Source organism: Pistacia vera, unplaced genomic scaffold (genome assembly GCF_008641045.1).
Source record: "Pistacia vera cultivar Batoury unplaced genomic scaffold, PisVer_v2 Contig225, whole genome shotgun sequence".
NCBI classification, from domain to species: Eukaryota; Viridiplantae; Streptophyta; class Magnoliopsida; order Sapindales; family Anacardiaceae; genus Pistacia; species Pistacia vera.
The window spans coordinates 497495-518398 of record NW_022196030.1 but is presented as its reverse complement, the minus strand read 5'-3'; the positions used below and the strand labels follow the sequence as shown (position 1 = coordinate 518398).

At 35.9% G+C, this 20904-nt stretch overlaps 1 protein-coding gene, 5 non-coding genes and 4 pseudogenes across 6 annotated transcripts; 1 reads left to right on the top strand and 9 right to left on the bottom strand.

The window, feature by feature from the left end:
• The first annotated feature begins 92 nt into the window (after nucleotides 1-92).
• On the top strand, nucleotides 93-1737 carry LOC116130751 (annotated as a pseudogene).
• A 985-nt stretch (nucleotides 1738-2722) lies between these two features.
• Nucleotides 2723-4663, bottom strand: LOC116130811 (annotated as a pseudogene).
• Nucleotides 4664-6671: 2008 nt separating this feature from the next.
• Nucleotides 6672-9482, bottom strand: LOC116130750 (annotated as a pseudogene).
• LOC116130898 lies at nucleotides 7847-7917 on the bottom strand. Its single transcript, XR_004128144.1, has one exon. It is a non-coding gene; the product is annotated as a small nucleolar RNA snoR60 (small nucleolar RNA).
• On the bottom strand, nucleotides 8179-8251 carry LOC116130903. Its single transcript, XR_004128149.1, has one exon. It is a non-coding gene; the product is annotated as a small nucleolar RNA snoR60 (small nucleolar RNA).
• A 3829-nt stretch (nucleotides 9483-13311) lies between the features above and the next one.
• Nucleotides 13312-19683, bottom strand: LOC116130749 (annotated as a pseudogene).
• LOC116130809 (probable mediator of RNA polymerase II transcription subunit 36b) lies at nucleotides 17165-20563 on the bottom strand. Its single transcript, XM_031416492.1, has 7 exons — nucleotides 20476-20563; nucleotides 20087-20385; nucleotides 19912-20007; nucleotides 19744-19821; nucleotides 19472-19648; nucleotides 17805-17873; nucleotides 17165-17505 (listed from the first exon to the last, which is right to left on the bottom strand). Exons 1-7 carry the CDS (start codon nucleotides 20489-20491, stop codon nucleotides 17335-17337), a joined length of 906 nt encoding a protein of 301 aa, XP_031272352.1. The 5' UTR covers nucleotides 20492-20563; the 3' UTR covers nucleotides 17165-17334.
• Nucleotides 18465-18535, bottom strand: LOC116130897. Its single transcript, XR_004128143.1, has one exon. It is a non-coding gene; the product is annotated as a small nucleolar RNA snoR60 (small nucleolar RNA).
• On the bottom strand, nucleotides 18805-18877 carry LOC116130902. Its single transcript, XR_004128148.1, has one exon. It is a non-coding gene; the product is annotated as a small nucleolar RNA snoR60 (small nucleolar RNA).
• On the bottom strand, nucleotides 19161-19233 carry LOC116130901. The gene has a single exon (XR_004128147.1). It is a non-coding gene; the product is annotated as a small nucleolar RNA snoR60 (small nucleolar RNA).
• Nucleotides 20564-20904: the final 341 nt, after the last annotated feature.

The following is a 20904-nucleotide window of genomic DNA, read 5'->3' as shown; positions in this document are numbered from 1 at the left end:
TACAAATATCTCAATCCCTAGAGAGTATGAAAACTATAAGCCGCTCTCTTTCTTATCCCAACTTTCCGGAGAAGCCCCAATCGAAGAAAACAATGTCTACTGCGTCTGCATGTCTTCCTCTTTACACGCCTGTTACTGCTTCAAAGATAACCACCAAAACCTCCACATCAAGACCCTTCAGCTTTAACACTAGGAAATTCAATGGTCATGGAATTGGTAACTCTATAACGTGCAGACGCTTCTTCCAGGATATAAATATCGATCTTTACGATCTTCTGGGCATCGATAGCAGTTCCGACATCATCTCAAATAAAAACGCTTATCGTACTCTGCAGAAGAGATGCCATCCCGATATTGCAGGCCCAGCAGGACACGACATGGCTATTATACTCAATGACGTTTATTCTCTCCTTTCTGATCCACTTCTCGCTCGGCTTACGATAAGGTTTGTTTTAAAAAACTTACGAATAAGAAGATAGATATAATGAGTTGGAATGTTTAGAGTTTGTGTTGCTCTTCCAGGAACAATCCAAGATCGCTCAACTCCGAGGCTTCACTGGAAAACCTTTATACTCGTTTGGTTTTGGTGTTGAAAGTGAAAACAGAGCTGTGTTTGTTGATGAGGTGAAGTGCGTTGGTTGTTTGAAATGTGCGTTATGTGCAGAAAAAAACGTTTGCTATGAGTCGGTATATGGAAGAGCCAGAGTTGTGGGACAGTGGGCGGATCCTGAATACAAAATTCCAGGAGGCAATACAGGCATGTCCTGGTAGATTGCATCTCGTAAGCTTCTAAAATTACATACGAAATTGTCTTGTTGAAAGCTTAATTTACATCTCTAATTCTTTCATCATTCTCCTTCCAAGAATTGTGGAGAGGTCAACTTGGCAGCTCTAGAATACCTTATGTCCAAACAACCACGCGGTAACGTTAGAGTGGGAGCAAATGACTCAGTCGGTGCACGGGTCTCGAACATATTCGTTGATGTCAAAAATTCAAACAAAATATTTTGATGCCATGACAAAGCTGCTACAAAGGTATATATATTGTGCATATCCATTCTATAAATAACACAAATGGAAGTAAGCTTAAAAATTTCATTGATTGCAGGAGGAAGATATGAATTGGAAAGAAGAATGTCAGCAATTCAAGCAATCAGATCAATCTCAATTGGTTTCATTGGCAATCACCCCATCGGAAACTGACCAGAATTTGACGCATATCTCCCAGAAAACAACAGATCCAATATCAAAAAGCTTCGTGCTGCTGCTGCTGCCAGAAAACACCGCAGAGAGATCGGTACAAGAACAAAAACCCCATCAAATTACATATATCTTGAAGAGTATTGGAGTCCATCAACTCAACTCTTCCAGCCCAGCTCCAGTCCAGCACCGGCGCTTCAACCCACTTCACCAAGCTCTGGAGATTCCTCGGAGTTTTCAAAGAAGAAAACTAATGAAGAATTTATAGGGAAGAAATAGGAGGAGCCCCATTGCAGGGGACTATCCAATTGTAACAGCCGCAATTGCAGCAGGTGGTTTCGGTGAGCAAGTCGGTGAAGGAGGAGTGGTTGGGGATTAAAGGACATATAGGAGGGTCACTGGCATTGGTATTGTTAATACTCTTGGTTGCAGGTTATTTTAGCTGGGATTACATGGTACTACGTTGGAGTGGGAATGTGTGTGAAGTCATTGGAACCACTGGAAATAGGCAAGAGTAGATCCATACAATATGGGTGAATACAAATTATATGTCTGTACACTTTTTACTATCAACACAATTATACCACATTGGAAAGTCTCAGTTCAGTTTGACTAGAACTAAGATCTGAATAAATTCTGATAGTTTCAACAAGTAATCAGATCTACACTACCCACTCATCTATAAGGCAACAAGTATGGTACGAACTTGGTCCTCTTTCATATATAAGGTGACCATGAGTTAGCCAAGATACATCAAATTTGATTTTGAATCCAGTCATTTCGCTTTCTTAACGATGGAGCTTAAATTCTTGCTTATCGGCAAATCCGTTTGAATATGTACAACTTCGTTTATATCTTTAAGCATCACCCGAGGCAATTAACAAGAATAGATGCATTAACAATTGACTGGAAAAAGAAACTACCAAATAAATAATATTCTCCATGTACTGGAGTAATGCTTTAATTTGGAATATTTCCTATAAGATTGCAGCTTCAGAGAATTATGCATGTACTTTACAGTATAATCAGATTTGAGTGAAGAACTTAGAGTTCATTACACCCTGTGTTCAACTATTCTGTGACTCCCATTCAAAGGAGAAGCTTTCCACAACTACAGAAAAACTCTATAAAACCTTTGCAAATTCAACTAAACTATGAAGATATGCCACATTACACTCCACCATCTTATGAAGATATGCACCATTAATACACGAATATGGATAGTCTATACATCAGATACATCATCATAGAAGACTCACTCCAGAGCTGATGGTCACTCAAATTCTGCAGAAGCACTTAAAGCTACTACTATAACTGTGTTGTGAAACTAGAAAGTTAATATTACCAATGCTCACACATAAGATTAAAGCTATATAAAACATGCACCCAATAAAAAAAACCATCAAGCCTAGTCAACTGTTAAATAACTGCAAGATTTGATTCTCTTAATGTATCACCTCATATATAATTGTCTGCTGATTTGTAAACCAACATATTCAGAGTCAATTAATTCAACAAGTTCTACGCAACAGTTTTCAGAATGATAATCTTACAAGTTTCAAATCAACTACAATTTGCATAAGTACTCAATAACGATACTTCGTGGAATAGTCCTTTGGTGCAATTACAAGACCACGACCCTTCCTTGCCCCTCGTGTAGCCAGTCTCAACAATGTCATGAACCTCCTGCTTGTCCTTGAGAGCCCAGTTGATCTTGTTATATTACCAGTACCAAATCAATCATTAGTGCTTGTTCCTAAAGAAGAACATGACTGTGGATGATCATAAAGCTCATACATTGTGTTAAAATCAGGCACCTCCGTAATGTCCACAAGGGAAATCACAGCAAAATTCTTATAGTCTAGCAACTGATGCCAACACTTCATCCATCTGAATTGAAAGAATTAAAAAAAAAAAAAAAAATTAATTTAACTCGTAATTGAAATAAGTACCAAAATACAGAACGATGAAAAGGCATTTAAATAATTAAAAAGTACCACTCTGGATGACAAGAAGAGGGATATTCTTCAATGAATGAGTGCATTAGTTTAGTCAAAACTGTTTAGAACTTCTGTATACAAGAAAACAGAGGGCTGAGGTATGACTGAGGAAGATATTGCTTTCAAAACTTTAGAAAAAGGGCTTCAATATGTATGCAACAATAGACTATTACTACCACTAACAATTGAACTCGTGAATAGAACAGTAAATGCACATCATTAAACAACCCAAAAGTTAAAATCATATGCGGAGCAAAATAAACCAACAAAAACGTTTGATGACCTGCAGACATACTAATTTCGTTGTCTTAATCACATATCAATAATAAAAAAACACATAAATCACATTATCAGAACACCTGTCCCATTTCAGAGAAGCCAACCTTATTTAACTCCACTAAGTATCTGCATATATATAATATTCTGGTCTAAATTTTTGAAGCTAAATAGGTTCTGCCTCGTAATCAGGTAATCTTCATATGTATTGCAGGGAGGAAATGCTATCGTTAAAGGTATTTACTAGATTAAACTCAGAAATATTAGAATCACACATAAAACGACCTTAATAAAGAAGATCAAGTAGAACAATATTGTTGACACCACAATTAACGGATTAGGAGCAACAAAACCTTTAAAAAGAAATTAATCAGATTGCAAGCATAGGGATGAAAAAGATAGTTGGGTTTCTAAACATAAGAATCCTGAAGTCAGGTTTGTAAGTAAAAAGGGTGATTGTGCCTGCTAACAGAATCAGCAAAAGCAGAATTGAATTATGCGGAAAGGCCATACACACAAAAATCATGTAAATATAATATAAATAAGAGAAAATTTAGAATTGGAAAAGGAAAGGACCTGCATACAGGTTTCGTCCCAGTCGTGGCCGAACCGGATGACGACGAGACGCTCTTCTTCGGCCAGGATGGCCTGATCTACTGCCCATCCGGAGTGCAAGTGTGGTAAAAGGTACGACATCTCTCTCTTTCGATTAGATTACTCTCTCTCGATTCGATTGTTCCTATTTTTGCCCAATTACTCTCTCGATTGTTCCTATATACCCTAACCCTAACCCACGAATGATAGAATTAGGAATCCCAATTAATATTTAAAGGAGCCCCGCCCTTAACATTAAATCTTATAAAGGGCAGAATCGTAAAAACATTTTTTTTTTTAAATTTTGGTATGATGGACGTCCGGCGTACGCATTTTATCCAATTTTTTAAATCTAAAATTAACGACCGTGGCCATTCTTATAAAGAATTGAGGTGGATAACATATCCAAAAATTTTAATTAACCGCTCAACCAACTATGTTTAATAAATTAAACTTATCCCATTTCATAAAGAATTAAAATGATCAATTCATATGGTATTAAATAACTCGTATCAGAAGAGCTTTTAATAATTTTACCAAAGGTATTTGATATTTACGTGATAATTTTACAGAGGGTGTATAATATTTTTGAGAGTTTATTGATAATTATTGGGACTCCTTTGTTAAAAAATTGGCACGTCGCCTAAATAAGTGAAGAATATATAGATTGTAACACGTTTCCTTTGCGTGTGTTTTGCAATTCTGCATTCAAAAACTAAAACCAAATTCTATGCCAATTAAATCCAAACTTAATTTCACCCCCACAAACTCAACGAACCTCTATAACATGAATTCCATCTAACAAAAAAAAAAATATGAGAATTCAGAAACCGCAATTACAAAATGTAATATGGAATTAATTAAGAGAAGTTTACCTGCATGCAAGTTTCGTCCCAATCATGACCGAATCGGATGATGACGACGCGTTCTTCCTCCGCCAAGATCGCCTGATCGACGGCCCAACCGGAATGCAGGTGTGGTAGTAGATACGACATTCTATAATTCCTATCTACTCTCTAGTCTCTAGAAGTTGAACCAATCTGAATGTGAGGCAGAGGACTAATTAAAATATGCTAATGAAGCCTCTAGAACTCCAAAATTCTGGAGTAATCAATTACGTCAATTTTGCGCAATTGCATCACACCACGTGTCAGTGTCGTTGTCATGTGCACTGTAGAGTTCCATTTATCCAAGCAAAATAAAAATTTACATTCGATTAAAACAAAAGAAAAAAAATTATTAATCTAATAAACTCCATTAAACCAAACTCTATGAATTCTAACTCCTTTTTCTCCATGATTCCCACCCACACTAACTTCAAAATGCGGCCATCCCACTTAAATAAATAAATGAAAAAAAAAAACTGACGAGTATCTTTTGTCGATGACCTTCCATGAAAAAATTATTACAAGAAATTCCATGAAACTTAAAGGAAGTTTTAAAAAATTTATGAGAGGTAAAAAAAAATATTTAGACTTCTAGAGGAGGATCTTATCGAATTATGAAATCAATGGGGTTTGCTTCTACTCCAGCAACCTTAGAGAAACCTTAAGGAAGCCTCATGAAACTTATTCAAAACAAAAGGAAAACAAACAGAAAGGGAAAATAACGGATTATACTTGAGAAGATCCAGGCATACAAATGTTTCCAGCATGTAACTACACAACCGTTGCTTTTAATATTTTTACACCTAAAGCTTTTATTTGAAGTCCCAGGCCGAAAGTTGTTTCTTGGTTTGAATTCATCAAAATTTTTGTAACTCCTCAACCATTGCTTGTCAATCTCAAAGAAAGAATCGGCAATACATCATTCTTCTACATTTGATTTGTTATTTGGCTTGGCTTATAAAGTTTGGTAGATGGTTATCCTTAGTTTGAGAGTCCTGCTTCGCTGAGCTTTATTACTGAAAATATTTTGGAGTATTTGGAAGCCAAGAAAAACTTTGATAAAGATGATAGTAAAAGCATTGCACGTCTGTGTCGTGAGAAATATACAAGAATTTAATGACAAAGAGGAGATTTTCAACTACAACTTCTTTTAGCTCTTTTCGGAATTGAGTGTTGTTTAGACCAATTTCTTCCTTCCTTGATGTGATTAGACTAAAAGGAAGCAATTGCTATTAACCCGTCTTCTAACATATAAAACTTTTATCAGGTCATATTATCCGTATTTATGCACATGCTGCCTGGTTGAAAAGCTATCAGAGGTACTGATGGACATTCCGGTTCAAATGAAAAAAGTATTAGCAACATTCATAGGGCTTCCAGATCAATCTAGCTAAATATAGCTAAATATTTAAAAGAACAAAACTAATTTTACAAAAAACACATATAAAAGAAACATAAAAAGACAATCTCCACCTTAATTTCATAATTTCTTTTTTTTTTTTTTCATTTTTTCTTGTTTTTTTCTTTGAATGAGCCCCTTTATAACCTTCTTGTATGGGTCTTTATAAATAACATTTTTCTATTTAAAAATATTTTCTGAGGGCATGGGCATCTGGGATCAACCAAAAATGGTTACACAAACATTGAGCTTCCAGCTCCAGATAGATTGATATAAATAATAAAAACCAAGAAAGCAAATAGTACAAAATTTGGCCTAATTAAAGATGAAAGGAGAATTTGGGGAGTCTAACGAAACTTTGATTCTATTACAATTAACAAGTTTTAAGCTTCTGTTCTTTGGCATTCTTAGCCACACAACCACACAAGCATGGTCTCGCTCAAAAGGCTCCAATGTCACTGCTCAGAAGGTTTGAACTGCTCCTGTTGCAGCTTTTCACTTCTCTGGAACACAGCCTCAGCAGGACAGTGGAATCTATGCAATTGGCCTGAGATGATAAAACACAACCTCAGTCATATATCAACAAATCAAAAAAGATTTTTTTTTTTTTTTTTTATTTTTGGCTTAAAATGAAAGGCGCAAATGGAGAAGAACATATTGTTGTACATCAAAGACAAGTGAGTTCTCAAGAGACTTCAAGTTTTGCTATAATTTTCCAAAGTACTCTTGAAAATGAATGCAAATTTAAATTTTACTTCATCTTATCTTAAAGGCAAAATCATAAACTCTCTACGAGAACAACGAAATATAAGGAATAACCTATAATAAAATCAATACCAACCTTGATTGAAATAACAAAATGACCTCCAGCTTTGAGAAAATAAGATGCATTCAGAGCTAAAATTCTTGCCTGTAAGAAAATTCATAAAGCAAACCAAGGCTCAGAAATATAAATAAACATAACAGTTGCAAACCACCTGCTCCAGAAAGCTATGAAATCGTATGATAACAATAACAAATAGAAAGAACGAAGATTACTCTGTGTGCAGGTGCAAGTTGAAATGTTAAAGAACAAGTCCATTTACAAATCACAAGAAAACCAAAAAACGAGAAGGTAGAAAAAATGTGAAAAGACACATATTAACATGTACTAACCATAGTTTATTTTAGCACAAATGCAAATTAACAAACAAGTTCAGTACCATAGCAATGAAGGTCCATCACCAGCCATCCACAAAATGAATGCTGGTGAAACATTTCTTGAAATTGCAAATAAGATATTAGTCAAAGAACCACCATATTAGTTGAGGTGTTTTTTTGGATCTGAAACAAGTCTTTTTTCCAATAAGCAAAAAAGTTAACTGAAAACCAAAATTTATTTAACTGTAAAAAGGAAACACATGATAACTTTGTACAGCAGAGAAAAGACAATAAAGAAATCAAGAAAAGAAAATGAAAGAAACCAATAGATTTAATGTACCAACAAGGCAAGCATCAGAAACTCGGGCTTTCATCACCCACAATGTCATGAAGGGGAATCCGAGTAGATCATCATATGCATTATAATAACATAAAAATCAATATTGAAAAGAAAATATAAGAAGGAAAACGACAAGTTAAGAGAATATGCAAACAAAATCGATCTCTGAGAGTTCCTAGTATGAGGAAACATCCCAATCTATTCAGGTAGAAGAATGCAAACATAGAAGTAAAAAACATAATACCATATGAAATCCAAAGAAAATCAGGAACACATGCTACTTTCTCCAAAATAAAATTTTGAAAAACAATCAATCGCAGGTTTCGAAAACTGAATCAATATCACATCAGATTCTCGAGTTTGCATCACCCATAATGTCCTGAAGGGGAATCCGAGTAAAATTCATCATATGTATTATAAGAAATAAAATAAAATTAAAATCAAAAGCTAGACAAACATGAGAACAATATAATGAATAGTAAACTAAGCACCACTGAGAAATGGTGCAAAAAAAACTCTCCACTGATTCCGACACCTAAACACATAACCATTGGTTCTTCATTTCCCACTGGTAAAATTGTAAATTTGATCTATATATGAGAAACTGCTTGAAGGATGCACTAAGTGGAAATATGCAGGGTAGCAAAATGATCGGGCTGAGCAACATCAGAAAATATAACATCCACCATGCCAACCAACATCCGGTACTTAGCTGGATGTCTAGCATCCTCATGATAGGAATAACATTTGTTCGCTTTTTTGCCATGTTGACTAAGTCTCCACATTCTATGAGAAAACTCAACTGCATAAACCACACCTCCTATAGGGAAAAAAAAAAAAAAAAAACTTGTAAGCAACTTTCAAGACAAAGACACACAAAGAAGAAAAAACTATAGTTTCTAATCCATCACTCACAGGGCCAACAATATCAGACACATGAGAGACAGTTGTACCAGAAGCAGCACCAAGGTAGAGAACACGAGCACCCGGTTTCTAAATCAAACAATACAAACATATGAACATAAATTATCAAACTTAAAAACACTAACAGGAAACTATTAATCACCATTTGGGAAACTTACAATCCATATATATCAACACCACCAAGAACAGCAGCTGCCAACTTTGAACGGAAGGGATTCCAAATCTTGTATTCAACTTTAGTTCCATCTTCATTCTATAAAACAAACATATTATCAGTTAAGAAATGATTAACTAAACAAAAGCAAAAACTCTATTTAAAAAGTAAGGACCTGAACAGCGACTCTCTTCTCATTGTAGACAGCTACACCAGGAACCAAGTTCTTAGTGCAAGGGGTCTTCTTTACCCTTAGACAATGAAAACTCCTCGTGTCTATGTGGCTCAACCACAACCCTGCTTCCACCTTCATTCCACCTCCACGTCCTCACCCGCGGCCACCACCTCGGCCGCCAACACGGCCTTCATGGCGCTACCACCTCTTCCACCACTAAAACCTCTCTACTGCCTCCTCTTCCTTTCCTCCTCCATCACCCCTGCCTCTTAAACCCACCACCACCGCGGCCTTAACACAAGAAAGAAACCCATTAATATTCACATCGATATTAAATCTAACTAAATCTTTACACACAAAAAGTATTGCTCAGTTACCTCTTGGGGGTCTCATGTCTGCAACTCCGAAGGGCTGAGTGTGAGCTGCGAGTAAAGAAGCGGGGCGTTGTAAAGTACCGGTTTAGGTTTAGGTGGTGCTTTTATAGGCGGGACGTTTAGGGTTTAGGGTTTTTGTGGAGGGGTGGAAAACTCATGGGTCTAGAATCTAGATAGCCCAGTAAAACAGGGCCCAAATTGATTCATATTTGGGCCGCTGAGGCTGAGCTATAAGTGGATAAAGAAAGCACCTCTATAATTCATTAAAATTTAATATTTTTTAAATTATAAAATTACTTTTAAATGAATTTATTAGGCATCATAAACACTTTTCACACCTCACTTGGTGAACAAAAACTCTAATTATAAGATTTTTTTATTAAAAAACATTTTTAAAAACAAAATTAAGTCCTTCATCTGTCTCCACTATATCATATTTTCAATATATATTCCTACATAACTAGAACTGCCCAATTTTATTTTCAATTATTTTTGAATTTTAATTGAATATCTGAAAGTTTGTGATTGATAGTTGACAAATAATAAGAAGGTTATGAGTGGTGAATCATAGAATTTGTGGAATAATATAACAACAAACTCCACTAAAAATGACTCCTTAATTTTCCACAGGCACTAATAGGGAGGATTATTAAAGGTTTATCTGTTAATTTCAAAATCTCCTTGAATTAGTTAAGTATGCGCAAACTTATCCAAAACTACCTGGTCACCAAAAACAAGAAAGAATTTTAATCTTATCTTTTTTTTTTTTTTTTTTATTTTTTTATCAAGGGATGTTAATCCTCCAAAACTTGGTCGGGTAAGAGCCTCAATAACTATATAATGGCTAGATAAACCCGAACTTAATGGCTCATCTAACCTACTATTGCTCATGCCATGCCAGGTTGTTGACCCCTTAATTTAAAGAATAATACTTTGGGTACTAACGGATGTACTAATCAGTGTACTAATTTTTGTCAAAATCACACATGATACATGTAATATGCTTTAGTTAGTACACTGGTTAGTAAAGTCGTTAGTACCCATAACATTACTAATTTAAATTAACAAATTTTAACCCATCATAATCACAACCCAAAATATCTTCTTGTACAAATATCTCAATCCCTAGAGAGTATGAAAACTATAAGCCGCTCTCTTTTTATCCCAACTTTCCGGAGAAGCCCCAAATCGAAGAAAACAATGTCTACTGCGTCTGATGTCTTCCTCTTTACACGCCGTTACTGCTTCAAAGATACCACCAAAACCTCCACATCAAGACCCTTCAGCTTTAACACTAGGAAATTCAATGGTCATGGAATTGGTAACTCTATAACGTGCAGAGTGTCTTTCCAGGATTAAATATCGATCTTTACGATCTTCTGGGCATCGATAGCAGTTCCGATCAATCTCAAATAAAACCGCTTATCGTACTCTGCAGAAGAGATGCCATCCCGATATTGCAGGCCCAGCAGGACACGACATGGCATTATACTCAATGACGTTTATTCTCTCCTTTCTGATCCCACTTCTCGCTCGGCTTACGATAAGGTTTGTTTTTAAAAACTATACGAATAAGAAGATAGATATAATGAGTTGGAATGTTTAGAGTTTGTGTGCTCTTCCAGGAACAATCCAAGATCGCTCAACTCCGAGGCTTCACTGGAAAACCTTTATACTCCGTATGGTTTGGTGGTGAAAGTGAAAACAGAGCTGTGTTTGTGATGAGGTGAAGTGCGTTGGTTGGTTGAAATGTGGTTATGTGCAGAAAAAACGTTTGCTATTGAGTCGGTATATGGAAGAGCCAGAGTTGTGGGACAGTGGGCGGATCCTGAATACAAAATCCAGGAGGCAATACAGGCATGTCCTGTAGATTGCATCTCGTAAGCTTCTAAAATACATACGAAATTGTCTGTTGAAAGCTTAATTTACATCTCTAATTCTTCTCATTTATCTTCCAAGAATTGTGGGAGGTCAGACTTGGCAGCTCTAGAATACTTATGTCCAAACAACCACGCGTAACGTTAGAGTGGGAGCAAATGACTCAGTCGGTGCACGGGTCTCGAACATATTCGTTGATGTCAAAAAATTTCAAACAAATATTTTGATGCCATGAACAAAGCTGCTACAAAGGTATATAATACTTGTGCATAATCCATTCTAAATAACACAAATGGAAGTAAGCTTAAAAATTTCATTGATTGCGGAGGAAGATATGAATTGGAAAGCAAGAATGTCAGCAATTCAAGCAATCAGATCAATCTCAAATTGGTTTCATTGGCAATCACCCCACACGGAAACTGACCGAATTTGACGCATTCTCCCAGAAAACAACAGATCCAAATATCAAAAGCTTCGTGCTGCTGCTGCTGCCCGAAAACACGCAAGAGAGATCGGTACAAGAACAAAAACCCCATCACAAATACATATACTTGAAGAGTATTGGAGTCCATCAACTCAAGCTCTTCCAGCTCCAGCTCCAGTCCAGCACCGGCAGCTTCAACCCACTTCAATCAAGCTCTGGAGGTTCCCGGAGTTTTCAAAGAAGAAAAACTAATGAAGAATATTATAGGGAGAAAATAGGAGGAGCCCATTGCACGGGAATTCCAATGTACAGCCGCAATTGCAGCAGGTGTAGTTCGGTGCAAGTCGGTGAAGGAGTGGGGGTGGGATTAAAGGAACATATAGGAGGGGTCACTGGCATGGATATTGTAATAGCTCTTGGTGGTAGGGGATTTTAGCTGGAACATGGTTACTAGTTGGAGTGGGAATTGTTGAACTCATTGAGACCACTGGAAATAGGCAAGAGTGATCAAATACAATATAGGGTGAAACAAATATATGTCTGTAACATATTTACTGTCAACACAATTATACCAACATTGAAAGTCTCAGTTCAGTTTGACTAGGAAACTAAGATCTGAATAAATTCTGAGTTTCAACAATGTAATCAGATCTACCACTACCACATCACTCTATAAGGGCAACAAGTATGGTACGAACTGGGCTCTTTCATATATAAGGTGACCATGAGTTAGCCAAATGGACATTCAAATTTGATTTTGAATCCATCATTCGCTTTCTTAACGTGGAGCTTGAAATTCTTGCTTATCGGCAAATCCGTTTGAATATGTACAACTTCAGTTTAATATCTTTAAGCATCACCGAGGCAATTAACAAGAAATAGATGCATTAACAATGACTGGAAAAAGAAACTACCAAAGTAAATAATATTCTCCATACTAGGTAATGCTTTAATTTGGAATATTCCTATAAGATTGCAGCTTCAGAGAATATGCATGTACTTTACAGTATAATCAGATTTGAGTGAAGAACTTAGAGTTCAGTTACACCCTGGTTCAACTATTCTGTGACTCCCATTTCAAAGGAGAAAGCTTTCCACAACTACAGAAAAACTCATATAAAACCTTTGCAAATTCAACTAATACTGAAGATATGCACATTACACTCCAACCATCTTATGAAGATATGCCACATATACACGAAATATGGATAGTCTATACATCAGATACATCATAATAGAAGACTCACTCAAGAGCTGATGGTCACTCAAATTCTGCAGAAGCACTTAAAGCTTCTATAACTGTGTTAGTGAAACTAGAAAGTAATATAGCAAAGCTCACACATAAGATAAGAGCTATATAAAACATGCACCCAATAAAAAAACCATCAAGCCTAGTCAACTGTTAAATAACTGCAAGATTTGATTCTTTAATGTATCACTCTCATATATAAGGTGTCTGCTGATTGTAAACAACATATTCAGAGTCAATTAATTCAACAGAAGTTCTACGCAACAGTTTTCAGAATGATAATCTTACAAGTTTAAATCAACTACAATTTGATAAGTACTCAATAACGATACTTGTGGAATAGTCCTTTGGTGCATTACAAGACCACGACCCTTCCTTGCCCCTCGGTAGACAGTCTCAACAATGTCAATGAACTCCTGCTTGTCCTTGAGAGCCCAGTTGATCTTGTTATTATACCAGTACCAAGATCAATCATTATGTGCTTGTTCCTAAAGAAGAACAATGACTGTGGATGGTCATAAAGCATACATTGTGTTAAAATCAGGCACCTCCGTAATGTCCACAAGGTAAATCACAGCAAAATTCTTTATAGTTCAGCAACTGATGCCAACTCATCCATCTGAATTGAAAAGAATTAAAAAAAAAAAAAAAAATTAATTAAACGTGACCAAATGAAAATGGATTCGTAAAGTAAAATAACTTACTGTTAAAAATGCAAAATAGAATGGAAACAATTGGGACCTGTTTGTTTCACTCCTTTTAGTAACTTTTGTATTATCCTATTTGGATTGAAAATAAGAATATGTGTTTGTTTAGTTATTAGGTTATTTCATTCAGAAAATTAATCTAACTCAAATAAATTTTATTTCGTTTAGAGTTGGAAAAGTGGATGGGACTTGTTTTCTATTATCCTAATCTATTCATTAACAATTACTTTTTACAATAAAAATTTATAAATTAACAAAAACATCATATTCACCCACGTCACTTTTAATTGCCAGCAATCATCGCCGATCGCTAGCATCAAAATAATGCACGATTGTCCGAATTTGGTCAATCGTGCATTAATCTGGCTATTGACAACCAAATCTATAGCTAGAGATCTAGTTGTTGACGATTTTAACATTAATGATGGCCAGAAATATGGTTATAGATCTAACCAAATCCAACTGATTGTGTGTTGTTCTGATGACAGCTTCCATCGTCCGGCAATGGTACCAAACAGACCCGAATTTTGTAAGGTCAGTGGGGTCATACGCCCTTGGTGTCTCCGTCACGGACACGATATCTTCAGTATGTCACATAAATACATAATTCTTGCGGGGAAACGACTTACACCTACCCAAGGTTTGGCGAAATGGTGATTGGTACCCAAAAGGTTTCAAAACGACAAACAAGTACCTTTCGTTAGTGAAAAGACTAGAATGCGCTTTGAGAAATATTAGTCTATTTTTGTAATTAATTTAGACCCCTTAAGTTTATTAATTCCATCAAATACCCCCAGAAAAAAGTTTAAAAATTAACAAAAACACCCTCACCCACCCATACTTGCCAGATTCCGGCGGCCACTGCTAGTGGTAGCCGGAATCTATCACAACGGTCTACGCCACCACTGGAAATGGCCGGTAATTTACTGATCTAGCCTTTCCGGCCAGATTTGGCCGTCGACGGCCGCAACACTCCGACGGCCAAAGATGTGGCCGTCTTTGTCTGTTAACGATGGCCAAGATTTGGCCGTCATTGACAGTCAACGGCGGCCATTTCTTTGGCCGTCAGTTTCCGGCCAGATTTGGCCTTTTCACGTCAGATCTAGCCTTTTCACGTTAGATCTAGCCTTTTCCGGCCAGGTTCATGGTGAATCTGGTCGGAAAAGGCCAGATCGGTGAATTAACGGCCATTTTCGGTGGTGGCGTAGACCTTTATGATAGATTCTGGCTACCATCGGCAGTGGCTATCAGAATCTGGCAAGTATGGTGGGTGGGGGTGTTTTTATTAATTTTTAAACTTTTTTTCTGGAGGTATTTGATGGAATTAATAAACTTAAGAGGTCTAAAAGTAATTAAAAAAATAGACTAATATTTCTCAAAGGACATTCTAGTCTTTTCACTAACGAAAGGTACCTGATTATCATTTTGAAACCTTTTAAGCACCAATCATCGTTTCGTCAAACCTTGGGTCGTTCGGTAATTCTTGCCTGTGTAACAAGAAGCAAACTGAAGGAGTCTCGACAGAAACTAACTTTGATTTATATGTGTGTGTGTGTGTGTGTGCGTGTGCTTGTGGGAGAGAAATAGAGAGATTTTAGTATCACTCATGATTCAACTATATATGATGATGCATGGATGAATAAAAACCTTCTACACCAATGAGAAGCTACAAAATAAACTACTGTCAAATCACTTATGTTGAGTGTTAAGCCAATGTATTTGAATTTTATGAATCTCCAAGATTTTCATAAGAAAAGTTTTGAAGATTTACTATTTGAAATTAAAAACCCTAGTACATGATAAAAACAGAGTAAGGTGTGGACTGTCACTGAAAATGATGAATTATATGAAGATTAATGTTGGAAGCAGGAGTCCATTCCTAAACTTTATCACAACGAATACACAACTAAAAGGATATTCCGAATCAATAATCAACCAACACCTTTGTGATCATAAATCTATGCAAAAACAACCAAGGCTGAACATAGTATTAGTAAATTTAACTTGTTGACCACCCTCCTTTTTTGTGATTAAGGAACACGGTCTCTGGTTTTGCTTAATTATCACAGGCTTGTTCTTGTTCATCATTCAAAAGCACCATAAAAATATATGCATCATGATGGAAGACCCTCGACTACTTTTTCAATCTCAATATCTTAGTTTGATGCTGTCAGGGAAAAGCAAAGCAACCCACATCCAATGTAAGAAATCTGACTAACGTAAACGCTATCAGAGTTTACCTTTGTTAAAAATTTCCCTTTAAGAATGATACCTGTAATGCATTGGCATAATCTGACGAAATGCATCCACAGCCTATTTTAGCTTAAACAAATTCCGTATGTAAAGGAGGAGCAGGAAGAATGAGAAACAACAACCAAGAGGGAAAAAAAAAAAAGAAAGGCATAATCTCATTGACTTTTCTGAAGGTTTGGCTATATTTACAGAGATAACCCACTGGAGTATCTTTTTGTCGATGACCTTCCATGAAAAAATTATTACAAGAAATTCCATGAAACTTAAAGGGAAGTTTTAAAAAAATTTATGAGAGGTAAAAAAAAATATTTAGACTTCTAGAGGAGGACTCTTATCGAATTATGAAATCAATGGGGTTTGCTTCTACTCCAGCCAACCCTTTAGAGAAACCTTAAGGAAGCCTCATGAAACTTATTCAAAACAAAAGGAAAACAAACAGAAAGGGAAAATAACGGATTATACTTGAGAAGATCCAGGCATACAAATGTTTCCAGCATGTAACTACACAACCGTTGCTTTTAATATTTTTTACCCTAAAGCTTTTATTTGAAGTTCCCAGGCCGAAAGTTGTTTCTTGGTTTGAATTCATCAAAATTTTAGTAACTCCTCAACCATTGCTTGTCAATCTCCAAAGAAAGAATCGGCAATACATCATTTCTTCTACACTTTTGATTTGTTATTTGGCTTGGCTTATAAAGTTGTGTAGATGGTTATCCTTAGTTTGAGAGTCCTGCTTCGCTGAGCTTTATTACTGAAAATATTTTGGAGTATTTGGAAGCCAAGAAAAACTTTGATAAAGATGAATAGTAAAAGCATTGCACGTCTGTTGCGACTGAGAAATATACAAGAAATTTTAATGACAAAGAGGAGATTTTCAACTACAACTATTCTTTTAGCTCTTTTCGGAATTGAAGTGTTGTTTATGACCAATTTTCTTCCTTCCTTGATGTGATTAGACTAAAAGGAAGTAATTTCTATTAACCCGTCTTCTAAGTTCTAACATATAAAACTTTTATCAGTTCATAGTCATCGATATTTATGCACATGTTGCCTGGTTGAAAACCTTATCAGAGGTACATGGACATTCCGGTTCAACTGAAAAAAGTATCAGCAACATTATGTTGAGCTTCCAGATCAATCTAGCTAGTATATTTAGAAACATTTTTTGAGGGCATGGGCATCTGGGATAGTGGGATCAACCAAAAAAGGTTACACAAACATTGAGCTTCCAGTTCCAGATAGAACGATATAAATAATAAAAACCAAGAAAGCAAATAGTACAAAATTTCTAGCCTAGTTAAAGATGAAAGGAAAATTTTGGAGTCCAACATAACTTTGTTTTCATTACAATTAACAAGTTTTAAGCCTTCTGTTTCTTTGGCATTCTGTAGCCACCAACCACACAAGCATGGTCTCGCTCAAAAGGCTCCAATGTCACCTGCTCAGAAGGTTTGAACTGCTCCTGTTGCAGCTTCTTCACTTCACTCTGGAACACAGCCTCAGCAGGAACAGTGGAATCTATGCAATTGGCCTGAGATGATAAAACACAACCTCAGTCATATATCAACAAATCAAAAAAGATTTTTTTTTTTTTTTTTTATTTTTTGGCTTAAAATGAAAGGCGCAAATGGAGAAGAAAACATATTGTTGTACATCAAAGACAAGTGAGTTCTCAAGATGACTTCAAGTTTTGCTAAATTTTCCAAAGTACTCTTGAAAATGAATGCAAATTTAAATTTATACTTCATCTTATCTTAAAGGCAAAATCATAAACTTCTCTACGAGAACAACGAAATATAAGGAATAACCTATAATAAAATCAATACCAACCTTGATTGAAATAACAAAATGACCTCCAGCTTTGAGAAAATAAGATGCATTCAGAGCTAAAATTCTTGCCTGTAAGAAAATTCATAAAGCAAACCAAGGCTCAGAAATATAAATAAACATAACAGTTGCAAACCACCTGCTCCAGAAAGCTATGAAATCGTATGATAACAAATAACAAATAGAAAGAACGAAGATTACTCTGTGTGCAGGTGCAAGTTGAAATGTTAAAGAACAAGTCCATTTACAAAATCACAAGAAAACACAAAAACGAGAAGGTAGAAAAAATGTGAAAAGACACATATTAACATGTACTAACCATAGTTTTCATTTTAGCACAAATGCAATTTAACAAACAAGTTCAGTACCATAGCAATGAAGGTCCATCACCAGCAATCCACAAAATGAATGCTGGTGAAACATTTTCTTGAAATTGCAAATATAAGATATTTAGTCAAAGAACCACCATTATTAGTTGATGGTTTTTTCTTTGGATCTGAAACAAGTCTTTTTTCCAATAAGCAAAAAAGTTAACTGAAAACCAAAATTTATTTAACTGTACAAAGGAAACACAGTATAACTTTGTACAGCAGAGAAAAGACAATAAAGAAACCAAGAAAAGAAAATGAAAGAAACCAATAGATTTAATGTACCAACAAGGCAAGCATCAGAAACTCGGGCTTTCATCACCCACAATGTCATGAAGGGGAATCCGAGTAGATCATCATATGCATTATAATAACATATAAATCAATATTTGAAAGGAAAATATAAGAAGGAAAACGACAAGTTAAGAGAATATGCAAACAAAATCAGATCTCTGAGAGTTCCTAGTATGAGGAAACATCCCAATCTATTCAGGTAGAAGAATGCAAACATAGAAGTAAAAACAATATACTATACATGAAATCCAAAGAAAATCAAGGAACACATGCTACTTTCTCCAAAATAAAATTTTGAAAAACAAACAATCAATCGCAAGTTTTGAAAACTGAATCAATATCACATCAGATACTCGAGTTTGCATCACCCATAATGTCCTGAAGGGGAATCCGAGTAAAATTCATCATATGTATTATTAAGAAATAAAATAAAATTAAAATCAAAAGCTAGACAAACATGAGAACAATATAATGAATAGTAATAGTANGAGAATATGCAAACAAAATCAGATCTCTGAGAGTTCCTAGTATGAGGAAACATCCCAATCTATTCAGGTAGAAGAATGCAAACATAGAAGTAAAAACAATATACCATACATGAAATCCAAAGAAAATCAAGGAACACATGCTACTTTCTCCAAAATAAAATTTTGAAAAACAAACAATCAATCGCAAGTTTTGAAAACTGAATCAATATCACATCAGATACTCGAGTTTGCATCACCCATAATGTCCTGAAGGGGAATCCGAGTAAAATTCATCATATGTATTATTAAGAAATAAAATAAAATTAAAATCAAAAGCTAGACAAACATGAGAACAATATAATGAATAGTAATACTAAGCACCACTGAGAAATGGTGCAAAAAAAAACTCTCCACTACTGATTCCGACACCTAAACACATAACCATTGGTTCTTCATTTCCCACTGGTAAAATTGTAAATATGATTCTATATGAGAAACTGCTTGAAGGATGCACTAAGTGGAAATATGCAGGGTAGCAAACCTGATCGGGCTGAGCAACATCAGAAAATATAACATCCACCATGCCAACCAACATCCGGTACTTAGCTGGATGTCTAGCATCCTCAATGATAGGAATAACGTTTGTTCGCTTTTTTGCCATGTTGACCAAGTCTCTACCACTTCTATGAGAAAACTCAACTGCATAAACCACACCCTCCTATAGGGAAAAAAAAAAAAAAAAACTTGTAAGCAACTTTCAAGACAAAGACACATCAAAGAAGAAAAAACTATAGTTTCTAATCCATCACTCACAGGGCCAACAATATCAGACACATGAGAGACAGTTGTACCAGAGGCAGCCCCAAGGTAGAGAACACGAGCACCCGGTTTCTAAATCAAACAATACAAAACATATGAACATAAATTATCAAACTTAAAAACACTAACAGGAAACTATTAATCACCATTTGGGAAACTTACAATCCATATATTATCAACACCACCAAGAACAGCAGCTGCCAACTTTGAACGGAAGGGATTCCAAACTCTGTATTCAACTTTAGTTCCATCTTCATTCTATAAAAACAAACATATTATCAGTTAAGAAATGATTAACTAAACAAAAGCAAAAAACTTTATTTAAAAATGTAAGGACCTGAACAGCGACTCTCTTCTCATTGTAGACAGCTACACCAGGAACCAAGTTCTTAGTGACAAGGGCGTCTTCTTTACCCTTAGCAATGAAAACTCCCTCGTGTCTATGTGGCTCAACCACAACCCTGCTTCCACCTCTCATTCCACCTCCACGTCCTCCACCGCGGCCACCACCTCGGCCGCCACCACGGCCTCTCATGGCGCTACCACCTCTTCCACCACTAAAACCTCCTCTACTGCCTCCTCTTCCTCTTCCTCCTCCATCACCCCTGCCTCCTCTAAACCCACCACCACCGCGGCCTTAACACAAGAAAGAAACCCTATTAATATTCACATCGATATTAAATCTAACTAAATCTTTACACACAAAAAGTTATTTGCTCTAGTTACCTCTTGGGGGTCTCATGTCTGCAACTCTGAAGGGCTGAGTGTGAGCTTGCGAGTAAAGAAGCGGGGCGTTGTAAAGTACCGGTTTAGGTTTAGGTGGTGCTTTTATAGGCGGGACGTTTAGGGTTTAGGGTTTTTGTGGAAGGGTGGAAAACTCATGGGTCTAGAATCTAGATAGCCCAGTAAACCAGGGCCCAAATTGATTTCATATTTGGGCCGCTGAGGCTGAGCTATAAGTGGTAAAAGAAAGCACCTCTATAATTCATTAAAATTTAATATTTTTTTAAATTATAAAATTACTTTTAAATGAATTTATTAGGCATCATAAACACTTTTCACACCTCACTTGGTGAACAAAAACTCTAATTATTAAGATTTTTTTTATTAAAAAACATTTTTAAAAACAAAATTAAGTCCTTCATCTGTCTCCAC